General features: G+C 41.4%; 1 protein-coding gene across 6 annotated transcripts in view; it reads left to right on the forward strand.

Moving 5' to 3' along the window:
- ADAMTS12 (ADAM metallopeptidase with thrombospondin type 1 motif 12) overlaps positions 1-26,625 on the forward strand; it is a 298,365-nt gene that overhangs the window by 200,279 nt on the left and 71,461 nt on the right. For all 6 annotated transcript variants that reach the window (XM_027605495.2, XM_027605491.2, XM_027605493.2 and 3 more), the window contains 4 exons: positions 4,529-4,621; positions 6,045-6,190; positions 10,790-10,959; positions 22,960-23,093. In XM_027605495.2, coding sequence (XP_027461296.2) covers positions 4,529-4,621; positions 6,045-6,190; positions 10,790-10,959; positions 22,960-23,093 — 543 coding nt within the window. The remainder of the gene's footprint in view (positions 1-4,528; positions 4,622-6,044; positions 6,191-10,789; positions 10,960-22,959; positions 23,094-26,625) is intronic.

A 26,625-nucleotide genomic window follows, 5' to 3' on the forward strand; every position in this document is an offset into this window, starting at 1 on the left:
TCAAAACAACACAGATCTAACCATGGCTCTGCTCCGCTCTTAGGGTCCACAGACCACAGGATGAAGTCCCAACTCCTTTGTGTGGCATTCCTTTGTGATCTGAGTCTGGCCTATTCTCTGAACGCATCACTTTCAGAGTGAAGGTGCCAGTGTTAACACATAGACATGGGCGAGGCAAGACTCATTGAACCCCTCCCAGATTCAGTGCCATGTACGGAGTGAGATGAAAAAGATTAGCCCTCAGAAATTAATAAGATAAGTTGTCTGACCTTGAGGAGCTTGTGCTCTGGTGGAGGAGGCAGACAGAACAATTTCAATACAGTGAGATCAATACACAAAAACACATGTAGAAAGACCTTTTGAGGAGGCAGTGAGTAACTGTGCTTAAACACAACAAGCGAGACTTAATAGAGAAGGTCAAGTTGGTGCAAAAACTCCTGACCCCTCGCTCCTAACTGGTTCCCCAGTTATGCCAATTCTACCTCCTGAATATCTCTCAAATCCAAGTCCTAGGTGACTGCAGTAGTTCTCCCACTGCTCTCCTTTCCTGGAGTTTGACTACTTCTCTCAACTCTGATCCATCCCCCAAATGCAGCCAAAGTGACATTGTAAATGGAAATTGGATTGTGTTCCTCTCTGATTAAAATACTTCAGTCACCCCATTCCCTACGATCAAGTTTACATTCTCTAAAATGGCTTAAAAGGTGCCTCAGGATTCATCCCATCTCTTGTTCTCCGGCCTTATCTCTTAAAATATTGTTTTAATCCTCCATTCTGTAACCCAGAATTCTACCTGCATGTATGTTGGTCTTTATCACTAATCTTCCATATCTTGGGACCTCGCCTTCATATTTTTTGTCCCTTTATATTTCTGCGTTTTGTGTAATTTATTTATCTTTTGACTCACTAGATCTCTCTTCAGGTATACGTACTCCTCTATTTAAGCTGTCTGTTGACTTCTTAATCTTATTTGTTTATTTATTTATTTATTTATTTTTTACTTTTGACAATCTATTTGGTTATTTTTCTAATTTTTCTCTGTTATGGTTTCTTGTTTCTAATTCAAACTTTCAATATGATCTGTTATTTTTTATTTATATTTGAGACATTTATTTTGCAATTTATGTTGCATAATTCCAGAATCCTAAGTCTATGTGGCTCTGTTTCTCCTATTTGGGATTTTTTTGTAGGTCTCTCTTATTACAGATTATTTCCTTGTCTTGATTTTTGTTTTTATTGTAAACTCATGGTTGTGAAACTTCCTACCAAGTTACTTTAAGGCTGAGATGGCTGGCACATTCTTCCAGAGAGAATTTGGAGTCAGTTAAAACAAATTATTGGTTAGATGTTGTTTGACTACAAGACTTGTGTGAGGGCCAACATGGGTACAAACTCTCGGGGTAACACTTACCACGCCTTCTAGAGTTAAAATCAAAACAGACACGTTTCCCAGCTGTGTCCCCAGGTTTCTCTTAGTTCACCCTTTCACACAAGGGCTAGTCCTTTGGGGTTACGGTCTTTATGAGGTCTCCAGTCCAACTTTCCATGCTACTCAGGCCCAGGTCGTTGTCTCCAGTGGTCAGGTGACCATTAAAACTGAAGTCTAAGGGACCAGGTTTGTATCTCTAGATCTCCAACATTTTTCCTCCCTTTTTAGCCTCTGAGGATTTCTCTTACTTTCTTGCCAACTCAGGAATGCATTTAAAATATTTCTATCCACAATTTTAGATGTTTTACAAAGGTAAGGATTTTCCAGGATATTCTGTGGTTTACTGGAAACAGATCACCCTGATTACCTCTGGTCAATTACTGTTTCATGCTCTGTGTTTATCCCTGTACTGAACAGCCTCAATCCCTAAAAGTCCTGTGGGTTCTCCACCACCTCCTGAGCTCTGTATGCTCTGGTTCCTCTGCACCATCCCTCCTATTCATCATTTGGAGCTCAGCTTAAACATCATTTTGCATTCTATTCCGTGTTTTCTTGGGCAAAGACTTCATTAGATGATATTATAGTTGCTTTCTATTTATCTGTGCCCTCACCTCACTCTGAGGGAACCTTTCATTCCTGACATTCAGCACCTGGCACATAGATAAGTAGAACGAAGACTTGAGATAAATGAGTGAAGACTTCAGATTCCTGCATATTGCAGCCAAGATAACCTAATTCTTTTCAGTAAAGAAAAAAAAAAACCTAAAATACCAGAGAATACAATATTAACCTTCTTTGTTAAAACCTTTTTTTTATCTTGAAACAGTTTACAACTCAAAAAACGTTGGAAAAACAGTACAGAGAGTGTTTGCGTACCCTTTACCTAGTACTTTATAAATGCATAATGAAATTATAAGAAAATTTAAAAAAAATCCTCGGGGGGGGAAAACTTAAAAGAAGGGAGTGATAAGCATGTTGAGGCTGACGGGGAGAAAACCAGAGCACCTTAATTTTAACATCCAGTGGCAACAAATGATGACATGCGCCCCTGGAGCAAGGCAGGGAGTTAAAAGTGAGACCCTTACACGAAGCTGGGGGACTTGAGGAGAGGGGGGCTAGAAGAACTCATTGGCAACAAAGGTAAAGATGGCAGAGAAGCATCTTTTATCTCAGCTTGGGTTTTGAAGGGGAGGGATGCTGGTAGATAACTTTCTCACTAACAAATACTTAACCACAGGCCAGCCTCACTGATTTTGAGTTCAAATTTATACTCTCGTGTGGTTGTAATGTAATAGTCGGAAGAAAGGCAGACAGGGGCAAGGCCCACCCTCCTCCCCCAGGGGAAACTGCCATTAAAAGGAAAAAGACCCCATGTTAATCTCCACCATCCTGAAAGGAGACCTCTACCCTTTCCCACGTGAACAACTACCTGAGAGGTAGATGAGCATGTAGACAAAAACCTGATTGGGTGACAGGTGCATGGAGGGTTAATCAGATGAAGACAGCCTGCCAACAATCTCATAAAAACCCTTAGATTTAAACACCAAAATGGCAACCTCTCGGGTCCCTTCCCTTTTCGGGAGCTTTGTACTATCCCCAATAAACTTTGTTCCGCTGTCCACCACTCTTCGTCTGATCTTCCTCTTCATTCTTTGAAGTGGCGTAAACCAAGAACTGTAGACACTAAAGGAAAAGAAATCCTGAAACAGAGAACGCTTATGCCAAAAAAAATTTAAGATAAACATATTTCTGACCTGGTAAAACCATGGGACACCTGGTAGAAACAAAGATTAAAAACCTGCCTTGGAGAAACCAATGCTCAGCTAAGATGCAGAAAAATCTCCAATAGATAAAGCTTCTGATTAGATGAATTCATCATTTGTCTTCTAATTCAAAATTTAAAACAATCTACAGCTAAGTGAGGAGAGATAAACCCTCAATGACTTAGGATAAGTGAATATTTTAGGTAAGGATAATAAAATGAATGCATAAAAGAAGAGTTACATTTGAGAAAAGGAAAAATACACTAGAAGATATTTGTAAGGTAGATATGAAAAATAGTTGCAGCCTCTAGAAATGAAAAATATGGTCACTGATTTTAAATTCAGTGTTTGGGTTAGACAGCAGACTTGACACAGTTGAAGAGAAAATCAATCAGCTGGAATTTAGAGTTGAGAAAATTACCTCCCATTTCACTTGAGTATTTCCCAGAGCTGCATGATGGAAATCCAGACTTTTTCAACTTCTGTATACAAGAAAGTGGACAGTTCAAAATATAAAAGTGAAGTTGAGATGTGAAGGACAGAATGGGAAGGCTTATGACCAACAGTTAAGAGTTCCAGGAGAGAACAGCGGTAATCAGGGAGAGGCAAAACTTAGATCAAGATTGAGAATTCTTTAAAATTGTGTAAAAATATGAATTCTTATTTTAAAAAACACTGAATCTAGAGCATAGTTAAATAGATGGAATGATGGATGATGGGTGGATAGAAGAAAGACTAAAAGGTGGATAGGAGCAGCGGAGCCATTTCTGATGATATGTTAAGAATCTTATCAACTTTCCCTTGTTCCTACTGTAGGAGGAGAAACAATAGGGAAGACCCGTTTCACTCCCTGGCAGATAAAACAAGCTGGCTACTCTGAGTCATAAGTAAATAAGCTTAGGCTGTCTAAGTCGAATAGTTTCCATTTCCTTCAGTGAGCAGGCTCAAGTTATAACCACCCAACTGTTTGTAATCAGAGTCCTTCGTGCAGAGTTTGCTTTGGCCCTTGATGGTTGCTGTCACCAGTTACCCTGTCTGAGGTCAGTGATGCTGTGTCACCTATATAGAAATTAGTCTCCATTCCTAGGAAATGTGTTTTATCTATTTTCTTATCGCTTAGTAAACCGTACCACTGTGTATGAATGATGACAAAGCCCAAATTAAGTTTGAATCGAGAGTTCTCAAATGAGCCCTTCTTCTCACTCTTGCTCACTGCCAACAGCAGCATCATTGTGAGTCTGTGGGTGACCAAGTGTATATTTCACCATCCCTGTAGAAATGCTTTTGTGCAAGTGTTGAAAATCCCAAAGAGTACAGTTTCACACTTCTTTTCCAGAATGTCTGTCAGACCCTGTGGTGCTCAGTGAAAGGCTTTTGTCGCTCTAAGCTGGATGCCGCTGCAGATGGGACACGATGTGGTGAGAAGAAGGTGACGTGTCGGGCTGAGGAAGGAAGGTGGGGGGGTGGGCCCAGGGTTCTTGGGAGGAATGGGGAGAGGGCCCTGGAAAGCAGCTGTCTGGGTGAATGAAGGTCACACAATCAGACTAGCCAGGGAGAAGGATTCTATTTCCATGACGCCTTTTGAGGTTTCATTGGAAACAGTGAAGGAGAGAGGGCTGAGGCCCAGTCCCACACTTCACTTGCAAAACATCCGTCCCATCTTTTCTTGATGAACGTCTGCAGAATTTATGGCCAATAACATCTGCTGAGCTTATTATCACCCTTCATTTTGACTTCTTCCCCCCTCCATGTTAAAAACTGAAAAGGCAAGCCAGTGGCTTCTGCCTTCCAAAGATGCTGCATTTGAGCCACTTGTTATCTTCGCTCTCATCATCTGATTGGACTACACTTCTTGAAATTCTGCCCATTTAACTGAGGAGGAAAGCCAGACACCCAAGAATTCAGATGATAGAAATCCTGCAGACAGCTTGAGAGCAGGGTCATGTGTGCTGCTCAACAAGACCAGTTGAGTTTGTTGTGAGCCTAAGATCCAGACATTTAATGTGTATTTTTATGCAGCTTACGAGTGGCATGATCTATCACCAAGATTATAGAACTTGGTCACAAAACACAGTGACCAGAAATAATGAGGAAAAGGAGGCCAGCAGAGAAAACATGCCCAAATCCTCAAACAACCAAGTTGCATTTTCTTTTCTTTCTTTTTTGTATGTTCGCCTTCCTAAACTGACAGTTGTGGGAGGATGGCCTTGAAGAGAGAGGACGGAATTTTTTCTGAGCCACAGCTAGAACTGCAAACAACGGATAGAGTTAACAGGGAAGCAAAAATTGTTCTTGATATTAGAAAGAACTTCAACTAGTGTTTTTTGGCAATGAGTGGACTTTCTGCAAGAGGATGAGGTATCTGCTGCAGACATGAGATACCGTACATAGAGGCTACAGAGAAATGTTATCTCAGTGTCAGTCTGCAAAATGTTTGTTTATGGTCTGCAGCAAGATAAGGAGGTTGCAGCAAAAAGTAAATCAATTACATTACAAAACAACTGTGTTAACTAAGCAGACTGAGCCGCCGTGCATGTCATAGCAAGACTGTCTCAGTGAAGGAAGCGGTGTGTGGATTGACCTTCTGGCATGCCTTCTGCCAACTGCACCGAATTGGCTGACTGCAACAAGGCAGCATAAAGTTCCCTTTGGTTCTTGACATTGTCTGATTCTAAAACCCAAGACTCTTGGGGGACATTTTTTTGTAAGCCCTTCTTTGTTCTTCATATGCTGTGTGACCATAGGAAGCCTGTTTGCTCCGGGAGAATTGGGTTTAGACTCCTGGGGTTCTTGGCTCACCTTGCTATGGGAACCTTCATGACGTATGCATCTCCCGCCTCTTCCCTCTCTAGTGGTGTATGGCTGGCAAGTGTATCACAGTGGGGAAGAAACCAGAGAGCATTCCTGGGGGCTGGGGCCGCTGGTCACCCTGGTCCCACTGTTCCAGGACCTGTGGGGCCGGAGCCCAGAGTGCAGAGAGGCTCTGCAACAATCCTGAGTAAGTCTGGCCAAAACTATTTCCCTTCCTTCCAAGAGCGCCGGAGACCAGTCTTGGATAATGTGATGCCAGTGAGCCCAAGCCTCCTAGGAGAAATTCAGTGGGCTCCTAAAGACTAAAGGGAACCAGAAGATTCTTAAAAACATGGTTCTGTTTTGTTTCATTTTGGTGTGGCACTGGATGCTTACTAGAACTTGGATAAGTAAGCTGATGCCGTCATTTGGAGAAATAAGCAAATTTGCAAGAGTATAATCTATGTGAAAGGTCTTAGGAGACTATGCAGTGAAATCCTTCTAGATAACATCACTCCGTCAGTGAAAGGTTACTTAATACTCAATTTTGCTCATAGACTGTAGCTTTCTTTCAATCATAATGAACGTTTAATTTTATAAAAATAATTTTCTTCCCTTAAGTAACTAATAAAATAGTACATTTTTGAGGATAATTATTTTGAATGTTTTAGATAAAGATCTTAATGAACCTTAAGCTTCCATATTAGCCATATTAAAGTTTCCATAGCACTTATTTCACAGAGGCTTTCAATTTTTTAATCAAAGTGCTTAAGTTTTTCATTATTTTATTTATTTTATTTTTTTTAAGATTTTATTTATTTATTTGAGCGAGAGAGAATGAGAGAGAGAGAGAGCACGAGAGGGAAGAGGGTCAGAGGGAGAAGCAGACTTCCCGCTGAGCAGGGAGCCCGATGCGGGACTCTATCCCGGGACTCCAGGATCATGACCCGAGCCGAAGGCAGTCGCTTAACCAACTGAGCCACCCGGGCGCCCCTTTTTTTTTTTTTTTTTAAGATTAGTTTTTCATTATTTTAAATTTGTATAATGATACTATATATGAATTAAATTTAAATTCTCTTGCTTTCTAAATATATATGACATTCATTTTTTAGAAAAAAGATTTTATTTATTTATTTGAGAGAGAGTGAGAGAGAGCATGAGCAGAGGGAGAGGGAGATGGAGAGGGAGAAGCAGACTCCCCGCTGAGCAGGGAGCCTGATGTGGGGCTTGATCCCAGAACCCTGGGATCATGACCTGAGCTGAAGGCAAACGCTTAACTGACTGAGGCACCCAGTGCCCCCCAAATATATATGACATTCTTAACTTCATTATTTCCTGGTATATGAGTTCCCAAGTAAAATTTTTAAGAAGTGTACATATGATGCCTCTGGTAAGTAGAAAATATGTTAAGCTTCTTTTGCTTAGATTTTCATTAGTCTGTACTGAAGAGTAAGAGTCTCTTTTTTTTTATTGGCAAATGATAAATGTGATTACAATCTGCTCAGTATCTCAGTTCCAAATATTACTCCTCCTTCTTATTAATAAATATATTACTGTATGTATATATGTGTGCATGTATATATACACATACAGTATATATATTTAATAAAAGTACATAACAAATTTCTTCTAAAGATTAAATTAATATATATAGTTTAACACAATACCTACTACATTAAATTGTCGATAAATGGTAGGTATTATAGTAGTTATTATATCTTTTCTCGTTTACCACACATATAATTGTACCTTTGAGGAATTTGGATGAAATTGTTTTTAAATCTTACTCTTTGATAAAAGTTGCTTTTGTTTAAATACAAGATTTCTGTGGCTTCAAAAATTAGAAACCAGGGATTTCTTATTTTTGCAGAAAATCTTCATTTTATGGGTTATTTCAATGGGATAAGAAATATGATTTCCATTTTAGAGATCAGGAAATGTAGGCGATTTGCTCTGGGACCTATTGTTAGTGCTTTGTATTCAGCCACCACTGTCTGCAGCCTCTCAGGAGGATGGTCAGTAATCTGTGGTGGTCAGAAAGGGACATCTTTGTTGAGGAACTGTAGGATGAATCTCTAACTTGGCTTCATGAGAAAAATGGTTCTAACACCCATCTTAGAGACCACAGTTTGTCATAGAGTCTTCTCAGGTGAGTGACCATGTCTGATCTCAGTAGCTGGTTTGCCTAAGTTTGTTGAAAACAATGACAATGGAAAAACAGCCTCAGATTCAGTTGTGTGCTTCAGGTTATAGATTCAGGTCAGTGCATGATCAGCTGACATTGAGACTCTACCCTTGATGTTGGTCAGGTGTCTAGTGAGAAGCCAGCAGGGCTTGTAAAAGGCTTTCAGTGATGTTTGTTGGATGGAAATGAACTGGAGAGGTGCTGAGTCATAGAGTGTCACTCTATCATCATGAATAGAAAACCGATCTAACCTCACATATCATGGACAATTCTTACTACCTTTTACATGGAGTCAGTGAAGGTGAACTGCCTTGGTCAAAGCTCTTTTTTATTTTTTTTAAAGATTTTATTTATTTGACAGAGAGAGACACAGCGAAAGAGGGAACACAAGCTCGGAGAGTGAGAGAGGGAGAAGCAGGCTTCCTGCTGGGCAGGGAGCCCGATGCGGGGCTCGAACCCAGGACCCTGGGATCATGACCTGAGCCGAAGGCAGACGCTTAACGACTGAGCCACCCAGGCGCCCCTGTCAAAGCTCTTTTATGTTCAAGGAACAGAAGCCTATTCAAGCCACATTGAGAAAGGGAGGGAGGGAAATATAGAAAAATCTCATAGGTGTTCAAGGAGAGCAAAGTACAGCAGAACCTCGTGAGAAGTACAACTGCAACCAGAAATGAACCCGACTGCCAAGATTTGAGGTCTCTGTCCCCCTAGATTGCATGGTCAGGCAATATAACAGTGGATGAGGGCTCAGGCTATGGATTAAGGCAGATAAGGGTTTAAATCTTGGCTCTCTCACTGTCAGCTGGGCACTTTGGGAAGATGTCCTACTTTCCCGTGCCTTTGAATATTATTTCATTTAGGCTGCTCACTTGCATGCTTTCTGCCTTTGCACTGAGAAGCCACTTCCATCCATCCTTTAAGTCCATTCTCCAGGACAGTTCCATGAGTTCTTTCCAATCAGCCTGTCTTCCACTATTCTCTTCCTTCTTCAAACTCACATTGTACTTACAGTCAGGGATACATAATTGCTCTTAAATTTTCTCTTATTTATTATATAGATGATTTTTTTTTTCTCCTCAAGATTATAAGCTTTTAGGAGACACAGGGCATGGGTTGACCTTTTTTTGGACTCTGTCCTCCCTGGAAATGATGTTGAGTACATTGTATAAATACTTGTTGATTATTATTTATAATAATCCAACAATGCTGTCATTTACTGAGCTCTTACCCTGTGTTAGCTACTCTACTAAATTTTTATGCATTGTCTCGTTCAGTCCTCCCATCTTGTGAGATAAGAACTATTATGCTCATTTCACAAATACAAAAAATTGTGGCCCAGAGAAATAAGATAACTTGTTCAAAATCATCTAACTAATAATACAAAGTAAAGCAGAATTCAAACCCTAAGCTATTTGAGCCCATTATGCTGCATTGCAAAAGGAGGCACAATTCCTGATTTCAGATGCAGCGAGGTGGAGACAAGAAGACATACATAGATTGCTTGGAGCTTTCTTGAAGGACAGGGAGTTCTTCCTCTTCTGTGATAGCAGTTCTGCTATATTTCCTCCTCCCTTTTTGAGTGAATAATTGATCCTGATGGGAAGGTTGTTATTGCCCTTGGTGTGTATTGTAAAGGAAATAAAAGGTTGAGAAGGATTATTCTAAAATAAGATGAACTTATTTATTGATTGAATGTTTATTAAGAGCCTTCTGTACTCCAAGTATGACTTAGAGACCATAGATGACATAGAGCTTGGATTGGATCATCAGTGAACTGTGTTTTGGAGTGATAAGTACAGGAAGTGCATCCAGTAGGTACAATCAGGTGTCATTGAAAGGGAGAAAGAGCTTATTCCTGGCAGAAATCCAGGAAGAGTTCATAAAGGAGATATAGCATTATTCTAGGTCCTGAAAGCATTGGTAGGAAGTGGTTGTTAGGATGAATTAAGTCAGGATCATGAGGGCCTTGAATGTTAAGCTGAAGAGGCTGGACTCAGTTCTGTGGTCATTGGGTGCCACGAAAGGTTTTTAAACAAGAAACTAAAGTAATTAAGGTAATCATAAAAATTAGCCAGTTGTGCATACAGTAGATTGAATGAGGGCAAAGATGGGCAGAGGGGAGACAGGAGGAGAGAGAAGGATTAGACTAGTTTGGTGATTGTGGGAATGAGGAGGAGGAAACAAATGCAAAGACATGACTGATGACTGGGCAGCTGATGGACAGTGGGGTGAAAGGAAGGCAAAGGATGGAGGCTTCTGCAATCTGACCACTTTTACCTTGCTAAACAGGAATTAGAGAAGGAGCAGATTTCGGAGGGAAAATGATGTATCCCTTCTCGGCGTATATTTTGAGTTTGAGAGGCCGGGAGGATATACAAGCAGAAAAGATACACACACTGTTTCAAATTAGGCCACTATAGACCTGGGACTGAATGGTCGTGGGCAACAGCAACAGCCAAAAAATGTATAAAATTGGAAGAATTTAGGTAAAAGGTGAGTTTTGAGGGTGGAGCAGGGCATGGTTTGGCAAAGAACAGGCATGACCAGATGGCAAGGAATGTTGAAGGAATAATGGTAGCCTTTAAGGAAACGAAACGAACAGCTTGTCTGTTTCCTGCGTAGACCCAAGTTTGGCGGGAAGTACTGCACCGGGGAAAGGAAGCGCTATCGTTTGTGCAACGTCCACCCCTGCCGCCCGGACACGCCCACCTTCCGGCAGATGCAGTGCAGTGAGTTTGACACCGTTCCCTACAAGAACGAATTCTACCACTGGTTTCCAGTTTTTAATCCAGGTAAGGAGCTATGACAGTCTATTCCAGAGGTCGGGCCACAGCCATGACGAGAGAGCAGATTGCTACGTCAGGGTGTCTGGGATGCCCTGCCAAGCTCCACAGAGAGTGAATCGCACCAGGAGGAGTTTTAGATTTAAGAAGTGGAAACGCTGGCCTGGTTAGGTTGATCAGTACACGTTGAAGGGTTCTGTGGGAAATAAAAGAGACACTTATCAAACTCGGTGCTCAGTTCTGTGGGAAATGAAAGAGACATTTATCAAACATGGCGGCTCACTTCAGAACAGCGGAGGTGCAGCAGAGAGGTCAGTGGGGCAAGCAGGAATTCAGTACTGGATTGCTGATCAAAGTGCTCCTTGATGAATGTGTGAACTGACTGTAATTTTGGCGGAGATTCAGAGAAGGTCATTCTAGGTTTGGAGTCACTTCACAGAAGACTGCTAAGGAAGTGTTGATGATTGTTAAGCATGAGAGGTCTTTCTACTGGAAGAAGGAACAGGGAAGGCGTTCAAAATAGAATCAGTCATTCCAGTTGACAGGAGGAAAAGCACAAGAAAAACAGGATGGTAGGCATGTCTTCATCAGAAATAAATGAGAGCCAGCACTGGGCCAGAAATCAATATTTTGTATGTACAGGACAGTATAAGAAGTGTAAAAAGTAAAACCAAGCATCTAAAGGAGGCACATCTGGGGATGGGGACACAACCGAGCTGGAGAATGAATGGAACAGCAGCTTTGACAATGTTTCCCCTGTGTAAGTGCCAGTTACACCCTCTCTCCTGAAACTGAAGAAGAGTCATTAACCATTAGGTACAGATTAGCATCCAAAAATATCTGTGCAATGTGTTATTATTCAAGTAGAAAATGAAAGAGAAAAGATTTTCCTGAGCTAAGGAAATTTGAGTCAAGGGAGTAAAGAATAAGCAAAATTTTCATGATTTTCTTTAAGTTTCTGAAGTTTCAGTGTGATAGAACACAAGAGGAATTGTGTGAATGAAAATTACATATTTGGACTGTTTAAAAAAATGATACAGTCAATTGTTTTTGAAAGAAAAACTCAATAAGACTCAATAGTGCTTTGCCATTTTGGATCTCTGAAATACCCTGATGGCTTTTCGTTGTCATGGGCAATGTTTGCTCCTTGCTCCCACACTGCTGAGCATCATTCATGCTCTAGGGGAGTGAGTCATTTGGTTATTGGGGCAGTTCGGCTTCCTGACCCAGGCATTTGAATGCAGCAGAACACATGTATATACTCATGTGGACACACGCGCACACGCACACACACAGACACACACACACAACTAATGATGAAAGGTACATCTGGTCAGTACTATCTATATTTATATTTTGGACATTCTCTATTTTGTTGGAATTATTTGGGACAGTAGTACTATAGACCCCGAATGAGCAACCTTCCAGAACTAAGACAGCATAGCTGCCCCAGGGTTGTGACAGGGGCTTAGTTTGGGGTCCGCCTCCTGTCGGATGCAGGGTGGGGATTTGATCTGAACTCTGCCAGCTCCAGTAGCCGAACCTAGAATAAGAAGATCTGATTTGACTTGGGTTTTCATTTATTTACAAAGAGTTTGTTGTATGCCTACATATTGCATAAGAGAGCAATAGGTACCAAAGAAATGAGTCATAAAAGTGGACATAAACTTCACTCACTTTGGAGGGATGTTTTGCATCTGTCACTGGTATTGAGGCTGTGTAAACTAGAGGAGGGAATTCAGCTGAGTGTCATCTGCTGAACTCACCATCCACCTGGGCTGTAAGCCTCCCTCCTCCATCCTCGTGGCTTTCTTGCAGGCTCCAGAGCCATTACTGAAGCATAGTGACTTAGCTGCTAATCCAGATAGCTACTACCTTGACCAACACACTGATTTATTTCCCTCATTAAACTCTAACCTGCGGAGTTGTTGTTTGCTTGGTTGTTGGGCACCCCTGGTGGTGAGAAGTAGGTCGTTCATGTTAACAACTGTGAATGGAGCATTAATTCTGTGCCAGGCATGGAGCACTTTACCCTCCCAGCCTTATCATTAGAAGTCACCAGAGGATAAAGCAAACGTACAGCAGGGTTTTCAACCCACTCAGTGGACAGCGAAAAGTGTCTTGGTGAGTGACCTTTGGCAGATGTGCTAACTAGCCAATGACAGAAGAAGAATCATAGATTTAAGCATTTGGAATAAGCATAGAATCTCCATCAAATCTTGTAGTATTCCATGGAATCCCAGGGCTTCCAAAAATGCTTGATTCTAATTTCATTTTTCAAAAAAATTTTTAAACTAGTCTTTAAAAGTGCATGTGATGTGATGAACACTGGGTGTTATATGCAACTAATGAATCATTGAACACTACATCAGAAACTAATGATGCACTATATGTTGGCTAATTGAACATAATAAATAAAAATAAAAGTGCAATAAAGAACAATGCTTACACTCAAAAACATTATATTTCAAATTTTAACATACCAAAGACCACCAATGCACTGACTTACACAGTCAAATTAATTTGGCTTTCTGCAGACCTTGGAATAAAAGTCTCCCATCAACACAATTTAATTGAGAAATATCCTGAGATTGCAGGCTGAGTTGCTCTAAACTGTTTTTATTTGAAACTGTTTGCCTGTATGAGTCAAGATTTTTCAATACTGTGCAACCAAAAAACTCACAGAAAAAAATTAAATGCTGCCATCAAGTCTGTAACTGCCATCCATAACTTGATTTCAAAATTTCCTATTCATCTTAATAATTTCTTTAGATCCCACTGACTTATTTTTAGCCATTATATCCTTGAACTTACAAAATTTTGCTTAATAAAATCCTGACTTTAAATCCTTGCTTTATTTGCAAGATCTTGTTTGAAAAAAGAAAAATAATTATTCTGCTTAAAAGATTTAAAAACTGCTAATCTAGATCAACTTCCTTTCCAAGATAGACATTTTCTTTTCCAGCACTCCCGACAAAAAAAATTATCCAAACTCCCCTTGATCACTTCCATGTAGGTACCAGTGTGAAGAGCTGCCATGATCAACTGCATTTTCTGAGCCAGTATTTATATAAGCATGTGACTCTATATTTTCTCACTTACCCCCTTCCCATCCTTGGAGGTAAAGAAGCTTAGTCTCAGAGGAGACAATAACTTATTCAAGGTGACAGGATTTTACATAATAGAGCTGGAATTGAAGCATAAGTCTGACTAAAAAGCTAAAAAACGAAATCTTGCCATTTGCAACGACGTGGATGGAACTAGAGGGTATTATGCTGAGCGAAATAAGTCAATCAGAGAAAGACATGTATCATATGACCTCACTGATAAGAGGAATTCTTAATCTCAGGAAACAAACTGAGGTTGCTGGAGTGGTGGGGGGTGGGAGGGATGGGGTGGCTGGGTGATAGACACTAGGGAGGGCATATGCTATGGTGAGCGCTGTGAATTGTGCAAGACTGTTGAATCACAGATCTGTACTTCTGAAACAAATAATACATTATAAGTTAGAAAAAAAAGATAGCAGGAAGGGAAAAATGAAGAGGGGGGAATTGGAGGGGGAGATGAACCATGAGAGACTATGGACTCTGAGAAACAAACTGAGGGTTCTAGAGGGGTGGAGGGTGGGGAGATGGGTTAGCCCGGTGATGGGTATTAAAGAGGGCACGTTCTGCATGGAGCACTGGGTGTTATACGCAAACAATGAATCATGGAACACTACACCAAAAACTAATGATGTAATGTATGGTGATTAACATAACATAATAAAATAAAATTTTAAAAAAGCTGATGATAGAGAGATTGATATAAATATAGATTGAAACTAATTTATGTAGGTTCTCAGGGACTTTATTAGCCTGTGTTAATAGAAATGTGTTTATATCCTGCATCTTTTATTAGGAAATGACCAGGGCCTGGTCTCAATGTCATCGCTTTCCTGGAATCTCTCTTTTTAGAATTTCATCTTTTTCAGAACACCCAATTTAGCCCAAATTCATTTAGGCTAATTTTTTAGTTGTTGCTTCCAGATATTTAAGCCCTAGTAATGCTTGACGCCAGTGAGGTTTCCAGCAAAGGTGGGGGTCTGACATGAAGTCAGACCACCTCTGCTCCTCCTGGAATAGGATCCTTCAGGAACATCTTTCAGGAATTGTTGCAGTTAGGGTTCCCTAGGAAACAGACTCGGAGACCGGCACTAGCAGGCAGGAAGTCCAGCAGCTGTGGAAGAAGAGGAGAGGGAAGGCAGAGGGAGTGTGCAGGGGGGAGGCTGAGCTGCAGTGCACGCTCAGCAGAGGCTGTACCCCACCCCAGGGGGAGCTCTGCAACTGGCACAGAGTTTCAGAGTTGCCAGGTTGAGGGTGGGAGAGCCAGGCCTTATGCCCTGGCTCGACCGGTCATGGGGTGTGTCTGCCTAGGGACGGAGTGAGTGTCCTTGGGAAAGGAAGCTCTTATGCCAGGGTAACAACTGGGGGCTGGTGCAGGCAGTGCTCCCACGAGCTGGAGGGCTAAGGCCCACACCCGGGGGCCTGGGTGGTGTGCACAGAGTTTATTACAATAATACTTGGGGTTTTGATAGAAACAGCCTTTAAAGAGAATGTAAGTGTGGGGAGCAACCTGGGAGATCTAGCCAGAAGCCACTCATTTGACAGATTGGGAATCTGGGGCTAGAAGAGAGAAAATGATGGAATAATAATAGGTGATGTTTGCAGACACCCCAAAGCCAGTCCCAACCCTCTTTGCCCTCACTGTCCTCTACAATAAAAGAAAGAAATGGAAAGACTCACGAACTCATCTTCCTGGGAGACCCAATTCTGACCAAAGAGATAAAGATGGAGGCCCAACTGGGTAAGGCTTCTGGGAGGGTTTTTTGTTTTTGTTTTGTTTTTTTTAGAGGGGGGGGCACAGAGGGAGAGAGAGAATCTTAAGCAGGCTCCACGCCCAGTGCACATGCAGAGCCCGACGCGGGGTTCCATCTCAGACCCTGAGATCATGATCTGAGCCAAAATCAAGAGTTGGATGCTTAACTGACTGAGCCACCAAGGTGCCTCTGGAAAGGTTTTTAATGGTACCAACCGAGCTGTCCTTCACTCCCTCGCCTTTCTGCCATTCACCCTTCCCCCTCCTGCTGCCCGGGGGTGGGGGGTCACACTGCAGCCAGAAAGTGGACACTCCATGCCGAGCGGCTGAGCAGGAAGACTGGAAGGAGGTGAACTCCTATCTCTGAATTTCCTATCATGTGGGGGAAAATAAAGTCCTGGCTATTACGGACAAGGAAGCAACATTTTCTGCTACTTGCAGTGAAACTAATTCCTTTTTTTTTTTTAAGATTTTATTTATTTGACAGGGAGAGATACAGTGAGACAGGGAACACAAGCAGGGGGAGTAGGAGAGGGGGAAGCAGGCTTCCCGTTGAGCAGGGAGCCGGGGCTCGATCCCGGGACCCTGGGATCATGACCTGATCTGAAGGCAGATGCTTAACGACTGAGCCACCCAGGCGCCCCAGTGAAACTAATTCCTAGCTGATAGTGGGAAGAGCTTATATTCGACTTAGGTCAGTATTTGCTCTGTGCCAGGCCCTCCACTCAGCCTGTTATATAACCATGTTTTCCTGATTTTTGTCTCTACAAGAAAATCGTATGGGGAAATGTAGGGTTTTCATACAATTTATCCAGATATGCTGATAGCTGTAGAGAATTTAAGTGACTTGCCCAAACTCAGACTACTGACTAGAGCCAGGAGGAATTAGCCCAGGCCTGACTGTAGCCTAAATGTTAACCAGTAAAACAGACACTGGGCTAAGCCTGTGTCCTTAACAACCATGCATCACATTTTGAATTTTACCTAAGATGACGTTCCTATTTTAAGAACAGATGATCTCATGGCCAAGGAACTCTGGTGGGGGGAGAAGAGCCCCAAATGCTGTTTGCATTATGACAAATGCTGGCTTTGTTAAACTGATCTGTCTTGAATCCTTGAAAACCAAATGTTTCTAAACATTTAAGCATTACGACAAAATTGTTCTTAAATAATTTAAGTTGTAATTCCAAAGGTAGAATCACAGTTCTTAAACATATTAATCAAAAGACAGAACATAAAAATATATAGCAAACAGAAAATACTACTACATTTAGCCTCACCTAAAACATCAGTGAAATAGGTTTAACTTGTTTGAAAGAATTAGCTCTGTTCTTGTCTTTATAGCTCCACGGTTATTGTAGAATATATTAATTTTAATGCCTTCTTCTGTTTGGCTAATGTATATTTTGATATATTTGGGGATTATAATATTGCCATATCAGAAAGTAAAAGAATATATCAGTTTAGACCAGCCAAAAGTTACAGATCTTAGCAATTACTTGATTTTTGGTTGAGTTTTTGGTAAGGAAGTTTTCATATGTTTTTTTCCTTCAAGCTGATCTGAGCCTAGTCATTAAACTGAGTTTCTTTCTTAAGTTAAATATTACTTGTTACAACAATAAAACATCTTAAGTTATGCCTTTTGCTTAAGGTTTAGTATTTCTTAAAATCTGGCAAGGAACAGCAGATGTGCATATCACCCCTGTCTTCTGCTCATGCACACACTTCATTGTCCCATCAGATTTCACGTATAAGACACAAGTTCAAGTACAAAATTAAGAGCTTCAAGAGGTGCCTGGGTGGCTCAGTGGGTTAGGTGTCCGGCTCTTGATTTTGGCTCAGGCCATGATCTCAGTGTTGTGAGATCAGCTGCATGTCAGGCTCTGTGCTGGGCATGGAGCCTGCTTGGGATTCTCTCTCTCTCCCTCTCCCTCTGCTCCCCACCCCCACTCACTCTCTTTAAAAAAAAAAAAAAAATTAAGAGCTTTAAGACAGTGACACAGAGCATTCAACCAAGTGTGATGCCCTGGCCAACTGCTTTGGGGCTCATACCCGTGGAGACCTGCCTGAAAATGGAATGTAAAAACTGGATTTTTTTAAATGGTGAAACTCTAATAACAATCTATTTACAAAATGTGAAATGCATCAAAAGTTTTCCTTTACCTAAGAAGTACTTTTTCCCTTCTTACCAAGTTTTATCTTTGGCTTCTAATGACCACTTTTTAAAATCATTATCTGAAAATCTTGAGCCATCCTGTTTCACCAGAAATGAAAATGCCACCTTTGATTCAGTAAGTTCATTCAGTTATCTAAGCTTCCTTGGAGAGGATTAATCAGTGTGAGGCTGAGAGTTCACCAGTAAATGAGTCTGAGGCTCTTCCCTTAGCTGAATTATAAATGGATTTGAATGCTCTTGAGAGGCAGAGAAAAAAAAATCTTATGATCCAAAGGGTGTGTCAGGGCAGATGAATAAATCTGAGACAGTGAAAATACTCAACTCTGTGGATGTTCTGAAATCCATGAGGTTGGGACAGACTCTCTGATACTCATGATGACCATGGAGAGCTAAGAGCATCTATTGCTACTCCTGTCTCCTTCTGCAGAGGCCCGTGTCCTAGGCCAACCTAATGACATACCCAAAGCACCATGGAAGACAAAGCCCAGAGGAGATTCTTTATTAGATTATTCCTAAGACTCCATGGACCACTGTGCTTAGATTCGGTAGAAATTTGTGTTTCTTACATGAAGTAGACTTGAACTAACCTGTCTGACCCTTGAAGGATGCATTAGTCATGTGTTACATAAGCAAAATGAAAAGAAGTCCTAAATTGAGGGCCTCTCTTCGTGGAGATGTGTTATTACATAGGAGAAAGGAGACCTTTCCAGTGTTCTTGTTGGATAGCCAAGACATTATTTTTTTTTATTATGTTATGTTAGTCACCATACTTTACATCATTAGTTTCTGGTAGTGATCCATGATTCATTGTTTGCGTATAACACCCAGTGCTCCATGCAGAACGTGGCCTTCCTTAATATCCATCACCGGGCTAACCCATCTCCCCACCCCCCTCCCCTCTGAAACGCTCAGTCTGTTTCCCGGAGTCCACAGTCTCTCATGGTTCATCTCTCCCTCCGATTCCCCCCCTTCATGTTCCCTTCCTTCTCCTAATGTCCTCCCTGCTATTCCTTCTGCTCCACAAATAGGTGAAACCGTGTGATAATTGTCACACAATTGTCTGATGGCTAAGACATTATTTTTAAAAGGAATGTATGTTTCTTTAAAACACATGCAAGTGTACATAATAGAATGAAATAAAAATAAATTATTATCGCACCATGCGTAACTTATTCCTTAGAGGCAACCATTGTTAACAGCAGGTTTTAGTTGGCACACAAATGAAATCATACCTCGCCCATCTTGCAACTTTCTTTATTCATTAGCAGAATGTCATAACTTTACAGTTTACTTCATTCCTTGTAGTGACTGCATACTGAGTCTGTGAATAAACTAAACAACATTATGTAAGTGCAAGATCTGTCCTTTTCTCTCTGGATAAACCTTTAATTGCTGCAGTGAACACCCTTGACTTCTGTCACTAAGGTCAAGGTTCAGTTTTATGACTGAGTTGATTCTCTCTCTGGATCGAGATGATCTCTTTGCCACTTGGTCCCAAATTTTCTCCCTAACAGTGTTGACCTCGGTCATGTCTGTTAATTAGTAAACATGTGTTAAGAGCCTTTTCTAGGGGTAACGGCCTGCTAGTATTCATTGGGAAAGGTTAATGGTAATAACTTGCCACATCTAAACAACCACCCTGTGCCAGATACCTCATTAGAGGTTTTAATATCATTCTCTGACAAGCCTACTGCTCAGATTAGAGACCGAGGAGGCCTTGGGTAAGATGTAGGGGTTGGGGCCTAGACTGGAATCCCTGGGGATCTGATGTTCAACCTGTGTGAAGCAGAATCCCCCGGACTGTGCTTATTCTCACTTCTGCTGTGTGGTTGAGTCCTCAACAAGCGTGTCTTACAGCTCCTCCTTCACATGCTGAGCTGGCCAACAGTGGCCGGTCAATGCACAGAGGACCTAAGTGTCCTTGAGGACATTGCAGCTTGGCTGAGAGGAGCTTGTAAAATCCATAGTCTTGAAAGCAGAGAGCTGTGAGGACCTCAGTAGTTACCGTATGAGCAGAACATCTTTGAACCAGGTCCAGAGTGGCAGTAAAGGAAAGTCATGGAACCACCTGCTGACCTAGTGGGGATCTAGAATTTTTTATGCTAAACTGACAAGACAGAAATTGTTTAGGAAATAGTAACACAAAGTCTGGATTTAGTGTAGAACTGATTAGAAGTGGTGTTAACAGAATAATCTGAAGGAGAAGAGGCTATTTCAGGAAAGGTTTGTCTGTGTGGGAAGGAGAACTGAGCCAGCATTACAAAATTTGTGTCTTTTGGCTGCTGTGGGAGAAGATTGGAATGATAGAAGCATAGCATGGTGGGGCGACCCCAAGACCTTTAGAATTCATCTAGAGTTCATGGTAAAGAGGTGAAAACAACAATCATAACTGCCATTTGTCAAGCACTTATCTTTATACCAGACCCCATGCAGAGTGCTCAACATACGATCTCTTAACCCTCACCAATTGCATTGCCAGGTAGGTATTATTATCCCTGTTTTTCAGATGAAGAAACTGAGTCACAGCTTCAGTAACTTTCTCACGGAAATATTGGACTTTCATGAGCTAAAATTTTACATACACTCTCTGTAGAAATCAGTGTCTCTAGAGGCTGGTGATTCTCTGTATTTAAGCCCTGTGAGAGAATATTAAAATGGAGTTCCACTGGAATTCTACCAAGTTTGCACCTCAGATATGATCTGTAAATAAATGCATTGCCTAATAGCCTAAAGAGTGGATACTTCAGAGAGCTTTTGTTAAAGAAAATTCTGTGCCTGTAGGTTAGGTTAGGGGTTAGTAGAGTGGGCTCTAAGCTAAAGCACCAGGTTTAACTCTGCCACTCACACTATGAGATCTCAGGAAACTTCATTTTTCTATGCCTTATCTATGAAATGGTGATAATAAAAGAACTAACACCATAGGGGGGTTGTGATTGTTAAAATGAGAGATCACTACTGTGAAGCACAACAAGATCTGGGAAAGAGTGTGCAAATGATATATTGGCTGTTATTTTATTAAGCAAAATTCCTCTTAACTCACCATATAAACAAGACCAGTGAAAGTCTCTGGATAGTTTTTTCCTTCAGGGAGTGAGTCAAATAGTACAAGCCCAGAGGCAGTAAAACTAAGGCAAACATTGGAACTCCACCAGTCTGGAATTCAGTACAACACTTGCCATTGGATGGGGATTTCCTTGCTAGGAGGACCCATTTATACAACCCCTGAGAGTGAGCGCCATCTTAAATTTCACGCCCTTGGCACTTCTAGTCCCAGCCCTTCCCAGCAGGCTAGAACAGATAACTCCTTTAGAAAAGCTCCAGAATTACTCAGAGCTGCTTTCTCTTTGTGCTTTATGTGTCCAAATACAAAATCTCAAATCCAAATTCTAAAGCTCAAATCAAAATCTTATTTAACAGTGTTTCCCCTGCCTCCATCCTTCTACTTAATAGCCCAGTGTTTCATGAAATGATTCCCCAGACTCAGCACACCTGGATGGGTGATCCCATCTCCAGGAGAGCAGAGCTGCACCCAGGGGGCTCCCTCTCAGTCCTTCTGCTCCGGTTCAGGCAGTGACAGAGCTAATCACACTGCCAGGAATAAAGGTTTGCAATAATCCCAAGTCTTGCTTTGTCCCTGGGTCTTCTGGTCCTTTTCCATTGGTGCTTTGTGCTGTGATCTCTCCAACTCATTTTGACTTTGTTCATTTCCTCAGACAACTTATCCACTGCTCTTTATATAACATCAGTCAGTATGCTTTCTTTGCTTTTACCTTTGTCCTTTAAGCTTTAAACAGATGCTCTTGACCTCTGCCTCAAGTTTGCCCGGAACTTCTGCTCTTAGTTATGTTTGTGTTTTATACTTTTATTTCTTTACCAAATGGATCTTGCATTCTTGAGCAGCCATACCTAGGGTTGAGCACTCTGGCTTTGTGTTAGCTGGGTATTTGTATTAGCATCCACACTGGGTGGGTCCATGGCATATGGCCGATGGCTGGTCTCATTGAACTCTCAGCTGGTCACACCCCCCAGAAACTCAAGTCCTTCCTCAATAAACAGATCCAAAGAGATTCCCCCCAAGAAAGACCTTTCTGAAAAAGACATTCTCAAGTTTTTCAATTAAAAAAAAAAACCAAGATGTAACATTCACAAGAAAATTACTATATGAATTCTTCATATCATACACAGTATTGCCTATTAAAATTTTGAAGGCAATTTATGCTTTCAAAGTTATCTTTCTGGTTACTGTATTTACCTATGTATAGGTACTATTTTATTAAGTAAATCTTTAGAACAGTTCCTGTGCTGGAAGTCACCCCATCCTCATTCACAAGGGAGTAGAAAATTGAACCCTAAAATATATTCATTGTAGGACCCAGCATAATGGGATAGACCATTACGGTAAGCACGTTGGCTTCAGCTTCAGCAAAAAATCAGGCTTTCTGTTTCTCTGTGTTTGTAAATCTGTGTCCAAGGACTTCTTGGACTTGAGGAGAGTAAAGGAAAATGTTCGTTGGCGGTGGGGTCATGATAGTGGCGGCAGTGTTCGTAGAGACTGGGCCCCGTGGGAGGGGACTGCCTCTTCCCTAGAGGTCTACTTACTTTGCAGCAAATGGTGGGCAGGCGCCATGCTTGTTTGGAGTCCTGTGGTTGCTTTTACCTCATTTCTAGGTTAACGCCAGAGGCTCCGCACCTTCTTTTTAGAAGCACAGTTCAGTGTTTGATTGAAAGGTCTCATCATTTATAACAAAGGGCATAGCATTTTAAAGCAATCTTCTGAATTTAATTTGTTGTAGAACCCTTTAACTGGAAAAAGGAAAAAAAAAGCCTGCCTTTCAGCATGTGTCACAGGAAAGGTGAAAGATGGGAACCTCCAGATAAACGACTCTTGGGGGGTAGTATGTACAAAAATAATCCTGCAGGAAGGGTGCTGAGCTAAAAAAGCTAACTTGCAAGGATTTGTCTCTTTTTCACTCCAGCACGTCCTTGTGAGCTCTACTGCCGACCCATAGATGGCCAGTTTTCCGAGAAAATGCTGGATGCTGTCATTGATGGTACCCCTTGCTTTGAAGGTGGCAACAGCAGAAATGTCTGTATTAATGGCATATGTAAGGTATTGGGTATGTTTCCTTAATCTACAACTTTATAAAAATCATGATTTTTATTAATTCAGGAAGTCAGATGTTCTAAGGTTTTGCTTTCGTGACATTGGCACGAAAACCTCACATTGGTCTGGTGTTTATATGTGAGCTGTGAGACAGGAATTTACAATGTTGATCAGAGTCAACAGTTTGGAACTGAATGCTTTCCCTCCTGCTGTGGTCTTTCTTTCTGGACTTATTGATGTGCTCTGTGATATCATTTCAGGCATTAGAACAGGGTCAAATTGAAGAAGCAATTTAAAGGAAGAATTATTACTAAGAGACGACCCTGATTATTTTTGTGGTATTAAATTATTCATTGGTTACTTGCCAGCAGAGTGCTTAAGCTTGAGAAAAAGCTGAAATTAACAGTAGTTTGCATAGTGTTTTGTGCAAAGCATTTTTACATGTAATTCTCCATTGATTACCAACATGATCCACCTTAGGAAGAGAGATGGCATGACAGGTAGTTTTCAGCCAGGTCTTCTGATTTCTGTTTAGCTTTTCCACACTGACTCCATTAATCAACTCTGCCTTTTTAGAAATGACTGGGACCTGATCTGTCAGTGCCTTTATATGCGCAACCCTTGAAGAATTCTTTTCCGGTGCTTGCCGTTTAGTTTGCGAGGAACTGATGAACAAGTTTTGTGATCCAACACCCAGGCATAAATCTCTGATTAATGAAAAGGTGTTTTTAATCAATGAAGGAAAAGTTATATAAAAGTTCTAATTAGCTGTTAGGAAAGCACAATGGTTAGTGCTCAGGTTCTAGAATCTGAACTTAATACCGTTGTGTACCAATCGTATAACTCTGTATATTTTGCTGAGACTCGGTTTTCTTTTCTTAAAATCGGAATGTTAATGTAACTTCCTAGTTGGTGTCAAAAAGATTAAAGACAGACATATATGTTAAGCTGCTAACAGAGCCCCTGGCATACAATAAACTTCTAATTCATTTTATTTCCTTTTGTAAATGTTTATCGTAATTTTTTTTCCACTGGACTAAACTGCTGCCATGGAAAGCTCCTGCCCATAAATGTTCACTGCCCCGGAAAGACACATTTATCACCTTGAAGTTGCCTATTGACTTATTCCAGTAGTGACCAAAGCATAGGAGGCAACATGACGATTCCCGGGAATGAGTGAGTTAAAAGCAAGTCCTAATCATACTCTACATTTGTAAGAACTCCGGCAAAATTCTCTTTCAGACTTATTACTAATCATCACTGTAGCTACAAAGAGCCAGAAGTAATTAATATGTATTGAGGTTAGATCTGTTCTCCAGAGTGGGAAGAGGTTTATCTAGCTAATTCAGGCCAAAACAGTCCCATCACTGTCCAGAGGCAGTTGTTCTCAGGCCTGGCTGCCTATTAGAATCATCTGAAGAGCTCTTAAAAACTAGTGATATCTGGACTCTATCTCAAACCTGTTGATTCAGAACCTCTGGGATTTGGGGCCCAAGCACTGACATTTTAAAAACTTCCCAGGTAATTGCCATATGCAGCTAGGGCTGAGGACCTTAATCACTGAGAAATGAATGTGATGCTAAAATTATCTGTTAGACCTAAACACCTTTGCAAGCACAGAGACGGTATCTTTAGCATATGATGGAGAACACAGATGCTTTGAACAAAACATAAGGGGTCTTGGGTATCTCTCTTGACACCAATTAAATCAGCTTAATAGAATAAGCTGGAGTCTCTCAGCTTGACTTCCTCTTTTTGGAAACCAGTTGGGGCTTGTTGGAAGCTGTAATTACCCACTTTCTCTCTTTACCACATTGAGCAAGATTTTAAGCTGAAAAATTATGTCAAATCAAATTTGTCTTAATAGCCTAAATACAATTTACCTTCCAAGGATCTAGGTTGTGGTTATTTTCAGGTTTAGTAAAACTCATTTACTATGGTTTTTTCAAAGGACATTGAACGTATATTGAAATAAAAAGATACACCATCAGAAAAAAATATATATGTAGTGTCTAATCCATCTTCTTTGTGAGTATGAAAATACGTTTGCTTATCTTCACATAAGCATTCATTGAATTTGCTTTTATTCATATATTCAGCTATTTTGAAATCATGGTATTTGCCATCATTTTGGCCTGTTAGATTTGCAGATTCCATTGTCAAGAGAGTCAGCAGGCCTTGCTCAGAGCTGAATTTGTTCTTGGAGGTAACTGTCTATTGCTGCCCTTCTCCATTTTTTTAAAAAGTTGTACTAAACTCTTAAACTTGTTTATCAAAGATACGAATTTAAACTTAGACTTTGCAGGCTATCTCCCATTTTTGTTTGTTTTTAATTTTTTAAAATTATTTTATTTATTTATTTGACAGAGAGAGAGAGAGAGAGAGCACAAGCTGGGGAAGTGGCAGGCAGAGGGAGAAGCAGGCTTCCCGCTGAGCAGAGAGCCCGATGTGGGGCTCGATCCCAGGACCCTGGGATCATGACCTGAGCCGAAGGCAGCCACTTAACTGACTGAGCCACCCACGCGCCCCTGTTTGTTTTTTAATTTTAAAAAAGATTTTATTTTTGAGAGCGAGAGAAAGAGAGAGAGAGAGAGAGATAGCATGAGAGGGGTGAGGGTCAGAGGGAGAAGCAGACTCCCCACTGAGCAGGGAGCCAGATGCGGGACTCGATCCCGGGACTCCAGGATCATGACCTGAGCCGAAGGCAGACGCTTAACCAGCTGAGCCACCCAGGCGCCCCTATCTCCCATTTTTAATCACAAGCAGGACATGGAATAAGCTTGTAAACTTAAGGGCAGGTATTCCCACGCCTGCCCCCAGCCCTTTCTCCTGGGAACCAGCTCTTGATTTCAAGTTCTTCTCTCTCCCCTTTTCTCCCAGTCAGCGTGGCTCTGGCTTCACTTCCTTCCCAAGCAGCCCGGATGCCCTGATCTGTCACATCAGCTGTCCCCAGACTTCTCTTAGCCTTCTCTCCACCTCTCGGCCCAGGACCCTGGACCCAATCAACCCCTTTTTGCTCGTAGGCTCAGCCTACTGCATACATCTTAAAATAAAAATTCAACTTTGTGAATGCCAGTTGAGTCCTCCACCATACCTGGTATCTTTCTACCTGTCCTATGTCAGCTCCCCTCTCTCGTTTCTCTCAGAAACTGTCCTGAACCTGGTTTGCTCTCTCGCCAGGCCATTTAGGTCATTTCAGTGATTTGTGGAACATCCCCTTATCAGTTTGTCTGGGCCACACCTCTCTCCAGAATGCCAGATCCTAACTTTCAAAGTTATGGTGAGGACAGCCTTTTTATCAAATGGCAGTATCATTTACCTGTTCTTTTCGGGGAAGCATTAACTCTGCCCCAATATTACACTTGGAGTTTCACCAGCTAAGAACGAGTCTCATCTTAGAACCAGGCAGAATCCCGTTGTCTACCTCTGCCGAGGGACTGTAGAGAGCAGTGACGACACTCTAGGTGGATCGGGTCTTGGCGCCAGTTGTTATTTCAGTTCTTCTCCATCCCCTGAGAATTTACAAAGTAAAACAGTG

This window comes from Zalophus californianus, chromosome 5, assembly GCF_009762305.2.
Source record: "Zalophus californianus isolate mZalCal1 chromosome 5, mZalCal1.pri.v2, whole genome shotgun sequence".
NCBI classification, from domain to species: Eukaryota; Metazoa; Chordata; class Mammalia; order Carnivora; family Otariidae; genus Zalophus; species Zalophus californianus.